This window comes from Cygnus atratus, chromosome 6 (assembly GCF_013377495.2).
Source record: "Cygnus atratus isolate AKBS03 ecotype Queensland, Australia chromosome 6, CAtr_DNAZoo_HiC_assembly, whole genome shotgun sequence".
NCBI classification, from domain to species: domain Eukaryota; kingdom Metazoa; phylum Chordata; class Aves; order Anseriformes; family Anatidae; genus Cygnus; species Cygnus atratus.
In genome coordinates, this window is record NC_066367.1 from 36291137 (window position 1) to 36303981 (window position 12845).

General features: G+C 41.5%; 1 protein-coding gene across 46 annotated transcripts in view; it reads right to left on the minus strand.

Annotated features, from left to right (window-relative positions):
* Positions 1–1629: 1629 nt before the first annotated feature.
* GTDC1 (glycosyltransferase like domain containing 1) overlaps positions 1630–12845 on the minus strand; it is a 182005-nt gene continuing 170789 nt past the window's right edge. For 26 of the 46 annotated variants that reach the window (XM_050711487.1, XM_035555995.2, XM_050711493.1 and 23 more), the window contains 3 exons: positions 11190–11260; positions 10403–10494; positions 1701–2920 (listed from right to left, as the gene is read on the minus strand). In XM_050711487.1, coding sequence (XP_050567444.1) covers positions 2837–2920; positions 10403–10494; positions 11190–11260 — 247 coding nt within the window. In that variant the 3' untranslated portion in view covers positions 1701–2836. Of the gene's footprint in view, positions 3699–10402; positions 10495–11189; positions 11261–12845 lie in introns of all 46 variants that reach the window. The other 20 variants (XM_050711500.1, XM_050711501.1, XM_035556014.2 and 17 more) reach the window with 11 other exon arrangements.

Sequence of the window (12845 nt, forward strand, 5' to 3'; positions counted from 1 at the left end):
GCCGCAGCTCCCAGCAAAGAGCTCGCAGTCGCGGTGTCAATGCAGGCGAAACATCAATAAATATGAAAGTAAGTCGGGGCTAATTCTGTCATTTTACTCTTAAGATCAGGTCTGTGCATTCTCAGATTACTCATGTGTGGAGGAACAACGGGACCGAGATCCCAATTTGCCTCTGTGACCTTTTGAAGTGAAGGCTTTAAATGAAGCAGCGCAGAGAGGCTGGCTTGTTTGATCTTCGCAAACTGCGAGCCAAAACTCCTCAGGTTGTTTCGGTCTGCTGCGGCACCCAGCCTGGGCCGGGAGGGGAAGACCACCGGGGGGGTAACAGCGCCTCGGCCCACCTGAGGCCTTGTGGCACCCCGTTGGCAGAGGACCCTGAAACGGGCCGGGCTGGCCCCAAAAACCAGGCCAGCCTCCGGGACCTAGGAGATGCGGCAAGGATGTTTTCATGCTCTGGACCAGCTGTGTATATTCACTAAGAATGTAAAGAAGTATCCGAGGATAATGCCGCGTTGCTATTTATTACCCTATAATTAAAGTTCTGAGAGTGTTCCTATTATAAAGCATTATTTGCAAGGGTTTGTAACTCTGAGGGAAAATTTTCCATCAAGATGAAGCCTTGCTCAGACTAGCTAGGAATGGTTACAGTATCACCGATCAGTAAGTGAGCCAAAGCTGGACATCACCTCGCTAAGGAGCTGGGTGAGACCTCCTTCGGCCGTGGGCCTGGTCAGGATGTGCTCTGGAGGCATCAGCGGTCTTGAGTCAAAACCATCGAGTTCTGGCGTATCGAGTCTCATGGCACTACGTGCGCAGTCTGTTCGCCACAAGCCATAGCATGACGTTGCAGCATCTCCTCTTTCCTTTTATTGGTTTGGAGAGCGACTCGCTGTGAAACTTGGACCAAGTCACTTTAATCGTACCATGCCTCAGTTTCCCCAATAGTAAAAAAAATATTCTAATTTGTTCTTGCTGGTGCAAGGTGTGATAGCCTTAGTGAAGATTTATGATGCAGTCAGATAGGAAATGCAAGAAGTTCTGCTACTTGGCTCTACCAAATGTGACTACCACATCCATGCACGCTTCCCTGAGAAGACCACATTCAACATCCAGAGCCAAGTTGCGCTTTGATCGAGCAGAAACAGGGAGAAACCAACATATAAGACAGATGATTACTGCAAAATTACAACTCTGCAGTGCCAGAAAAATATCTGAACATTTACCATTTGCCACTGGATCTCCCTCAGCTTTTTGACTGATTAATAGAGCAATGTTAAAGAGAGCTACTGCCTGCTCACACTGAGAAAGGACAATTCAGCATCTCGATGGCGTCAGAAAAGATCCTTTCCCACTGCTGACTGGGAAGCCAGTGGGACCAGCCTGAACCTCTCCTCTGCCATCAATGCAGCCCTGGAGCCCCATGGAGCTGGGGCAAGGCTGGCACGGGAAAGATGCTCACATTTACCATTGGGTGACAGCCTGCCAGCACGGGGACAAGAGCCACCCTGCCTGGTAGAAGGGAGGATGAAACCATACCTGTCCGTCAGGAGAGGTCTTACCAAGCTTTATGTGGTAATGACTTACCGAGAATTCTCTTCCTGCTTCTTCCCAGAATGGAGCTGAAAATCTTGGAATTGTCAGAACATTTTATTATCACTTGCAAAGCAGATTCTACTTCATCAGATAAAGGCACAATTGCATTCATTGACTCTGACACAAGGATATGCATAGTGATAAACATACAGATAGATGTACACACTTATACATGAATGAGATATGCTAATTAAAAATTGCAGTGGGCACTTTATTAAAAATTTATTGTACAATCTACATCTTCAAAACATTTTACATCAACAAATATAGCAGCTTGACTGCTGGAATCATAAGTGATTTATCTTTAAAAGACTGTATTTGTAACTGGATGCAAAGATTCTTGATGAACGGCCGTTACATTTATACTACTACTTTTTATTGGAAGTATTTTGACTGTTATCTGTTTGTTCTCCATCCTTGAGAGAAATAAAACAAGTGTCTCAGCTTTCATTTTATCGGATAGATGGCACCATGTAGCATATTTCCCATGCTAGTTTGAATTACAGCTGTTTATCTTTCAGCTTTCTTTAAGATTAATTAAATGCAAATGTAACTCCGCGAATCATGGGATTACCTGCCAGACCCCTTATTAATACCTTCACTTAAAAACCCCTGTGCCAGAGAGTCATTAATTTGCAAAAAGAAAAGTGCTAAAGCAGCCCTTTGCCTACAAACAATTCAGAGATGGCTGCCCAATTAGTCCGGTAGCACTCGGATCCTCCTTTCAGGCCCTGTGGCCCTTTGAGGACACAATAAGGCTCCAATGATAACCTGGCAACCTAGGTAGAAACCCAGCCAAGTGTGAGCGTTTGAAGCTGCAGCTTGGCTGCCATCGTGTCGGCGAAAAGAAAGAATTCAGGCACCATGTCATCCAGTACAAAGGATAAAAACAGATTCAACCGGAAATTCAATGTGGCACCACATATGGGATACATGAGTGCGGTTATACAACAGGCCACATATTTTTTTTGAACAGTCTCCTGCATGTGATGCCGAGGACATGTGTAACCATCATAACGTCTCTAAGAATCTGTATTTAATTTGAGCTGGGGTGGTGGCAGGGATTGGAGATCTGAAGCCGCCACAGGTTTGTGGCAGATGGCTCTGTGTCAGCTATGACAAGCAGCCAGGCTCGGCTTCCTCTGCAGATTTTCTTTTCTCTCTGATCAGGTAAATATGGGCACACTCTGGAAACTTCCACAATTCTGCCTGAGGCTGCAAGTTTGTGACTTAGCCCCATCTGTCACAAATCTTCCCTCGGTTCTGTTGCGAGCAGAGACCTGAATTTACCACGGAGCGCTGCCCAAGAAAAGCCAGCCATCTCGCCCTACGAGGAAGCAGAGGAGAGATCACACGCAGAACGTCAGCTGCTGCCGCAGAAGGGACGTCTCCGGCCTCGGGAGGAGCAGCGTGTGCAGAGCCGCTCGTCCTGGGGACCAGCCCTGCCGCCGTGCCCCGGCCTTGCCCAGCGCGGCCCCAAGAGGCAGCGGGAGGCAGCTGGAAGCGCCAGGCCGGATCCAAAGGGAGCCCCGTGAAGTTCGTGGCAGCCCTGATCGAGCACTTCCACTACCAAACGCCGCTCCTACCAGCGGGCTCAGCAGACACAGCAAGGGCCGAGCGGGCCCGACCTGCCTCTCACACCTCAGACCTGGCAGAACCAGGAACCGGCAGGAGAGAAGGCCTAATTCCCCTGTGCCACCATCGCTGGTCTGGCTTTTGGCCTCTACTTCAGAGTAACCTTGGAGAGAATGAACTCCACTCCTGTTTTTTTGGAGGGGGGTAAGAGTGATAACGCTGCAAAAGTCTGGGCATTCATGTTTTCAAGGAATAGAACATGATTCAGTCAACAGTTCCTAAATATGCAGAGACAAAATCGTCATGAGTAGCAAAGTTTTCACAGAAAGCAAGATCTTTGTGTGAAGAGACAGCACAGTAAGTGTCAGCAGCACTGCAGTATCTTCTATGACACAAACATTTTTGTTTCTTGTGTCCTCAGAGTGGAACAGAAATATTTAGTATCTATGCTGCCATCAGTAGACTTCAGAGTTAACCTTCCGAATTCAGTAAGGACGGTTCATCCGTTCAGACCTGCTGCTTCAGGATAGCTGGAGTTCAAGCAGACAGTACTGTTTTGGCATACATTTTATGCACATTCTTAGAATTCCCTTAACAAAATTGAGAATCAATGATTATTATTCAGCACAAAACCTGAGACTTGGAGTGCGAGAAAGCAGAGTGATTTACAGAGCCAAATTGTATCGGGTCAGCTTTACTCCGTGACCCAGCTCCTTCCCCCTGTAAGTGAGTATTAGGGAAGAATCAAGGTGGAAAGCAGCTTGTAGTAATTACTTTTGGAGCTCAGCTTTCAAACTCCAAGCACCTTTGGAAACCACCATCAAAAGACAGCATTGGTTTACGTGAACTGGGTGCACTGTGAGGCCCGAGCCAGAGCTATATAATACTCCTCAGTAGAGTAACAGTATTTCCTTGAACAAACTACAGTTTCTTTTATCAACCTTTAAAAACTCACTTCTTTCTTTCTGTGTTTAAATAAAAACATAAATGTTGGATGTGAATTTATGCAAGATACCCTTCCATTAGGAAAAGAAGGTTCCGAACACATTGAGCAACCATGACACTAGGAAAAGAGCTTCAGGCTTTCTTTCTCAAGGTAATGCGGATACACTTTACTGAAAAACAATTAGTTTTCATGCGTTTTGTAACTCTTCTGTCAAAGTTGATCTTAATTTCTTTGACCCATTTCTCCATCTACCATTTTGCAGTGGCTATGGTTCATCTACTTTCTAAAACTAAACTGGAAGCTATCTATCACTGTTATAATAAAAAGTTCAAAGTCCTCGTGTTGATGCTGAAAGATGCCCACAGGACTGCCTTCTTAATGAATGCTTTCTTCCTGCTCCACAAGCATGGCCAACTGCTACGAGCTGTAGACCAGGATTTTCAGAGAGCTGAAAGTTCCTCGATCCCCTGGCTTTCAGAGAGCCACAGCAAGCCATGGGAAAAGATGGAGTGGGAGCTTCCGCTTCCAGCAAACAGCTCAGGAACAAGGAGATACTCAACATAATATGGTTGGCTCTCAGAATAACCTAGCAGGCAACTTTTAACAGCCCCTGCTAGCTCATTTCTTCTAGCGTGAACATCCACAAAAGCTAGCAGACCTCACTCTACCAAAGGTGTTTCCGGACCCATGTGCAGCTTGTAGACCTTAGATAGACCCAAACTGCCTAAATTGTGTCCGTGGTCCAGCAGATCTTTCTACCTCCTAATGTAGCTAGGTGTTTGACTATATCAGATATATGGGAATGAAAAATGTGAAGACTTCAGTCTAACCTAGACACAACCCTCAGCAATTTAATCCATCCTGTTGTGAAGCTGGCCCTGCTTTGAGCAGAGGCTGGACCCAGATGACCTCCAGAGGTCCCTCTCCGAATTACTCTAGGATTCTTTATTCTAAATAAGTAACCAAGGTTTTCTTTCACACAAAAAATCCTTGTTCATACATTTTACTTAGGCAGCTCTTCCTAGCACCAACAGAGACAGGAGGGCATGGAGGCAGCATGCTGCATTTCATTTTCTAGCTGCTCTAACCTTCCTATACAGGCTCTGAGAGGCAGATTTAGACCATCTCTGAAACCACTTTAAATTATTCTCACTGGAAATTGAGCATCACAAGAGGAAAATACAAGTTTCACACCTGTGCTTCCAGCCTGCTTCTGACCTGCACCTAATGTCAACCAGGTAGAAGCAGGAATTCAGTACAGTGCCTCCTTCTTTCCCTGCAAACTTGCTCTGCCACTGAAAGGAAAGTCAGCATGATGGGTGGGAATATTTGTACTATTCACACAGCCTGGAGAGCTCTAAATTAACTTTATCAGCTTGGGACAAAAGATCTGGAGAACACTGTAAGCAAACATCTGCTCAATATACATTCACGGTTAAAAAGTAAACAGTGTGTTTGGCTCCATAAGGAGCAGGTTGAAAATTATCACAGAGTACAACACATCACATAAATTGATGGCATGGCCTAGAATACTCTGTAAAGTAATGATCACACCAGCACAAAAACAGCTCTCAAGCATCAAAATGGCTTGAATGATAAGAGGTAAGAATATAAACACGGGATAACATTCACAAGGAGAGACTGAAAAGCCCAGGATACTGTAAGCGTTTGACAAATGTTTACAAAATAATGAATGGTTTGGAAAAAATGGAGTGGGAGCTTCTGCTACCAGGCGAACGACTCAAGAACACGGAGACACTCAATGCAACTGAAGGTGGGACACTCTGAGCCAACTGAAGGAAATCTTTTAATGCTTGTGTCTGTAAACATGGAATGAACTGCCTTGCTACAGAGAGCCATGAAAGACAGCAACAGAGGTTTCCAAGGGCCTGAATGTCAAATGGAGAACTAGTATGTACAGCATGGAAATACTTAATACTAAAAGAACATGCCAGATTATAAAATCTCTGATTCCTGGGTTAAGACCAAGCTCTAATTCTAAAAGACCAAGAGAAGACCTTTAACACCCTATTTCTACCCGTGTCAGCCTTCTCTCAGATATCTGATGCTGACCACTACCAAAACCATGATATTAAACTAAGCACATGATGTGCTGATCCAGACAGGCAGCATCCCTATGGAAAAATGAAGTTCTCAGGGAGTTTTTTCAGAGGGTGGTGAAGTAGAAATAAGGACAGAGGCATCTTCCCTGGCTCTTACAAGGCTTGTTCAAGAGCTGTGAAGAAATTTTGGTCCTTGCAATGGAGCTGAATGGCCGATGGACGTCTGCCATGGGGCTCCCCCAAGCTCCCACACGTCTAGCCCACTGTAACCTCATGGAGCTGCCTGAGTTGGAGGGCAGTCGCATGCAAATGCAACAAGTTGCTGAGAAGGCCTCTTGCCACCTTCCTAGCTGTGCCTAAATATTAAAGCTGGATCAGAAGAGAACTCCTACCTGTTTTCCTGAAATAGCAACTATATCGCTTTTTCTCAAATGGAGCAAAAAGAGGGAAAGGAAAGGAAAGGAGAGGAAAGGAAAGGAAAGGAAAGGAAAGGAAAGGAAAGGAAAGGAAAGGAAAGGAAAGGAAAGGAAAGGAAAGGAAAGGAAAGGAAAGGAAAGGAAAGGAAAGGAAAGGAAAGGAAAGGAAAGGAAAGGAAAAAGTTTTGTTAGAACAGCCCTATTCAGCCAAATTCTGAGACTGGAAACAATTCAGATGTCTAAGGTCTAACAGGGATCCTAATTTGATTTTACAGCAGTTTAATCCCTTTGAATTCAGCACAGTTCCTTATCTTCTACAGTGGTGTAAGTAGGAAAAAAATCACGCCATGTGTCTTTTCATAGGCAGGTGAGCTTCTGTAGTGTGATGGAAATGAGAAGATGAATGTCAGAAAGTGGGCCAAATTCTTTTCTCTGTTAAACAAGCATGAGTGAGAGTAGGATTTTTCTGCAGGAACTGAAGCTGACAGCATGTCAACCAGCACTCATTCAGCTGGGAGGGCTGGGAGGGATTATTTAAAGTTGTCAGCTCCTTCCATGCCTGGCTTTTGGCAACTCTTCTTGTCCCTTTCCACTGTATACTCTTTATACATGCTGTTTTAAATTAAGAAACTGAAGTGAGGGAACTGAAAGGTAAACTTAAAGAAAATAGTGCAGAAACAAATGTTTCACCCTATTTATTTACTTTTTAAATCTACGAGATAGGACTCGGGGAGCTTGCAGACACTGACAGGTCCTGTGGTGTGCTCCAGTGGAAACTGGTGCCCTGTTGTTGTTATTTGCTTCGTTTTGGCACTTTGGCAACCACAAATAGCCAGAACCAAAGAGGAACTTTTGATTCTATAAAACTAGAAGAGAACAAATAATTGATAACAAATGAGGTTTGTTTTCAAGAGATCTCGATCTTCTCTTAACAACTGGCAGAAGGCAGCGTCGAAACGCAAATGAACCGGCCCTGGGTGCTGTGAGAATACCCAGGGTAAGTAATGTATCATTTGGAAAGGTTTCTCTAGGTGCTTACATTATGGGCATTTTTAAAAGTCTGCCAGCATGAATCTGCTCTGTGGAATTAAGCTATTACACTTTAATACACGGGTCTGTGCATTTTCACAGGGATGTTCGCTGCGTCTGGCTCCCTAACCTGGCTGCCCCGCTGCCATTCATCTTCCCCGTGCTCCCAACTTTGTCAGCACAGGCACTGAGGACAACTGAAGGAATAACTGCCTGCTTAATGAGACTGCTGTCTACTTATTACGGGTATCCTTAGCAATAAAATACAATATGTGAAAAGATAACCCGAAGTACTTCTGATGCTGATTACTTTCTGATCTATAAAGCAGAATCCCCAAGCAGTAAAGAAAAGCATTATTTGCTTTTAAAGCAGCTTTACTTTTTTTCTAAAACCGAACAGCTACTTTAAGAACTGTGGTAGGGAGCATGTCAGGAAGGTTTCTGAACGAGAAGTAGCCCGTTGGTATATATTACCGTGGGGGGGGGCCCTCTTCTATGCCACTATAGTATATACTATTATACCATTCTGAAATAAGTGAGACCACAGTGGAAGCACTGCGTGCCCTTCATGATTTCACTCTTTTCAGCTTCCTAAAAAGAAGCATCATTCCAACTCTGGTTACACACGTCTAAGTTAGCATCTTCCTAGAAGGTTTACGGATAGTTTCATTGCAAAATAAAGACTTAGTGTACGTGGGTGTAGGTACAAAAGACAACTCTAACAGTATTCTCAGAGCTGAGCCAAAGCCTATTAACGACAACAGGGATCTTTTCAATGGTATTCACAGGTTCTGGATTAGGCCCTGCTTTACTCATTTTAAAACGATCCCCATGCAGCTCAGTCGCTACCTGTTGCAGACACCCACTGAACACTGAGGACATCTGACAGAGCTGCACCATTCATAGCACACGAGTCTGTCTGCAAAGCATGGGGTAAGCCCCCCATTTTTGCAGTTGCACCCTGGCTGCAAATAATTCCAAGTTTTTTTTTGTTTGTTTTGTTTTTTAATTATTTTTTCCATAAGAGAATCCCTAAAGCAAATCAGTATTTTGGTTATGGGGCTTGTGCAGACACTGCTCTCTGTGCCACTTTTTAAGCCCATATTGCTTCACATCAGTATTTGACCTGCCATTATTTCCACTTTTGGTGTGCCAGCCCTGGCTTTATTTAGGAGCTGGGGATCCACACGCACAGAGGAGATCCACGTGAGCAGGACTGTTAGCTGAACTTGAAGCATCGGCAAATGTCAAGGTAAACGTTTAAGGACTGCTTCCCCTTTGAAGCCACCATGTCTAACTATACAATACTATTGACTCAAGAAGTAATGCTGAGCGCTGGAAGTGTTCAGTCAGCATTTTAAACTATTATGAGCTACCTTCTGAACCATTGCCAAGTTAATAGACAATGAAAGATAATGAGCTTGAAATTGGGTGTTAAATTGCATTTTTGGTTCTCTCCTTTTTTCTTGAAGTTTAACTGTTTCCTGCAGAAACAACATCATCTTTGATGTATCATTATGTAAATGTCTATTTTTAGGTCACAAAAAAAGTCAAGTGCGGGCTAAACTCTCCCTCCTGCTACATGTGTGCGCAGAAGGGTAGGGAGGCATACGAGATGCAGCAAGACCAAGACTTTCTGGTCCCCAGAGGGAGGAACGTGGAGAGATGAGGTTAGGTCTGCTGGCAGCATGAGCCTCCAAATTAGGAAGGAGATTACTCGACTCGCTCGTTAACAGTGTGCCTGGGTGGCTTCAGCCAAGGAATGCTCGAGGAGAGACCGCTTTTATATTGCACAGGTAACGCAAGCAGCATATCTGCCTACGCACTCCCTCAAAGGACTTTCAGGTGAATCCAGATTTTCACAAATGCTACCTGGAACACCTTTGTCGTGCAGGGGTAATGTGTATCTACCCTGGTCACGGCGCTTCCAGGGCTGTAAAAGTTATAGCTGAACAGAAAATGCTGTAAGTTTGCATATTAGCATGCAGACAATAGCAGTTATTTTATAAGAACAATATCGTGTAATAATGATTTTTCACTGAAATAATATAAAATTTAGTGCTCTATCTACATAATTAAAAAAAAAGCGATTCCTAGCAATATAAATACACATCTTGAAAACGTAGAAGTCAGTCTAGCATTGAACACTTGATCAAAACTCGAATGGAAGGTCTATCACTTAAACTGTATTTTCTCTACATAAATAGCTGCAAAGAACAGGACATGATAAATACCAGTAAATTATGCTTCTAATAAACTTTTTCTTTTTATGCTCAACATAACTCAAAAAGCAAAGTGTTAAAATAATCCTAACTATCAAAATAATTCAAATAATTCCAAAAGGCAGAGAAGTCTTACCTGGTCCCAGTCACCTGCATGTTTTGAGGACTGCAGATTAAATTAGGATAGGAAGGTAGGTTTATCCTCATTAGTATAATTGTAGGATCTTTCTTTTATTTTCCTTTTAAACTAATGAGTTACATTAATCCAGGTTCATTTTTATAAGCCTCTTGGGTCCAAATGTAAAGGACAGTCATTTTAGAAAACAATAAATTAAAAAAAAAGCATGTAGCATGCATTAAGTGCACGTATTTCGTAAGACCTAGGTTAATACAACTGGCATCTAGTTTAATTAATCCTTGTTAGTGTAACGACTAATATCCCTCCCTAGCATGTTTCCTTTAAACATTAGTATGTTAATTAAATGTTGTTTTTTTAATTTTTTTTCCTTTGTACTTCAATATGGCATTATATCACGTAAAACTGTTCTGAACAACTACCTTATAGAGATGTTTCCTTACAATATCTGGTCTCTTGCAGAAATTCTGAAGCCTTTTAAAAAGCTGTTCAGGTGTAGAATACAGATATTCAGCTGCAGGAAAAACAGATACATTTTTAATGAAACAAAAACCTCAAAGCACACACTCGATATTAGTCACTTTACTAATTAAAAATGCATATTGCTCTGTGCCGCCTCGTGTTTTACATTATTTAAGCATGATTTTATAAGGTTACCTCAGCTCACAAGGATGTTTAATGCTAAATAAGACTGTGTAGTTGTGCTGTTTAGACATCTCCTTTGGGTGATTAAAATACATTATTCTAATGTAACACAATGCATATGTGATACATTTAGTGATGAGATTTTTCAAAGAACTGCTACTACATTAGTGTGTATCCTGTACCACAGTTGCATAGTATTAAGTATTAAATTGTTTAAATAATTTGGTGTGATTTTCAGGCCTCTTTTTTTTTTTCTGTATCTCAAAAAAATCTGCAAGCCATTGCAGCATCACTGACCTTTTAACAAAAATCTATCATTATGGGTTGTGTATGCTAACAATGAAGAATGCTATTTCAAAACTTGCTTTTGTGTTATCTTAAAAGAACAGATGGCAAATATAAACTTCGTCTAATGTATTAAAACACATAAAATTTTCCTTAACACTAACATGTTGGCTTGCCAAATAAACAATTGCTTTTGCTCAAGTTTATTCTCAAACTTTATATTTTAGTGTGAATCACGTATTACTTTTCAGGAAAAAGAGTGAGCAGCAAAGCAGCTACCTGGAAATATCTCCGGGTACACCAAGGCCTTGGGACACAGTGGGTAACAACCGCAATATACAGCTTCAACCCTGAAGATTAAAAATAATAAAAGCATGAACAGGACACTGGGGAGCCAAAAACTTACTTTGGTGCAAGAGTGTAGAGGTTGACTACATATAGCACAAGTAAAGCATTTTTCTGCTCAGCAGCTCAATCCTTCTAAATGCCAAAGTTGCTCTTTTTAAAGAAAATTTTATTGATCATATGAATTACATAGAACAGAACAGCGAGCATATGTTTTGTTCGCTGAATAAATCAAAGCGCAGCTCTGCATTTTTTTGTTTTTTAAATACTGTTTAACACATTTTATAATCAGCAGACAGACACATGTAACAACATGGTGAAGTATGGACGGCTTTTCTTAATAATACTGCAGAAAAACAAGGGCATGCATACGCGCATTTGTATATACATGTACGTATACACAGATGCACACAATCGCCCTTACCTGGCAGAGCAGACACCCTCAAACTTTCCAAGTCCAAAGGTTAGAACTAAACATAGCCTAGGAACAACTCGCAGTATGCTTTGGGCTGGGATCTTTTAGCTTATGCACATGATTCAAATGATTTCCTTGATTTTCCAGGACATAAACTTTTTTAAAATTTTTAATAAATACTGATGAGATTCCCCTGCCAAAGTCTGTTATGTTTTGTGGATTTGTTTTTTCCAGGAACAATTTACATATCTTCTGTAACATCAAATCCAAATATTTTATAATTGCGACACAATGGCACGAAGTTTTCTAGTAGCAATTCTAAAGAAAAGCTATCTGATTCCTGTTTGCATTTTAATAACTGAATGGGTTAAAGCATCAAGTTTTCAGTTTATTTTTTTTTGCATAATGACCATTGATCTGACATAACGTCCCTCTAAAGATACAACTGTAATTTCTGTTGGCCAGAAATTACACACTGAAATTCAAAACACTTCTTAAAATATGTTTATTTTATGAGAGTCTTTGAATTTCCTCCAACATGTTGACCATACGAGGACTTTATTTTTAACTTCAGTTTCCCTCGGTCCCCAGAAAAAATCCGAAATCTTGTCAGTGTTCACCTTTTTTATTTTCAGTGACAATCCAAAAGGCTTTCGCTACGTTCATGTACGCGTTGGCTTTGTTACTTTATTACAGGCACCCAATCCAGTCCAGACTGAACCCTGCTTACTTTAGCTCTACTTGCTTTTCAATAGGCAAAAAATAAAATAAAGAATAACACAGTCAGCTTTCATGCTACAAAACTATGCATATCCACAAAACCCAAAGATACACATTTCTCTGCAAATGCTTTTGCTAGGCAATGACTGCTAGTTTTTCCATAAACTTAAATTTTGTAATTTATGTTTCCTTTTTTTTTTAAATAACATATGCACTTCAGATTGCATTTTAAACATTAACAACGATTTCAAAGTGTACATCGTCTAGCACTATATTTTTTACCAAAGGGAAATGTTTCTGATGTGTGATTTAATTGATGATTTCAGTTCTTAAATATTGTGTCATATGTCAAAGCAAATAGATTTTTAAAGTTTTCTTTAATCTAGGAAAAAAAAAAAGAGTGAAACTGTGGACATTTCAGTAATAGCTCAGATCACTAAGTTATGTTAAAATAT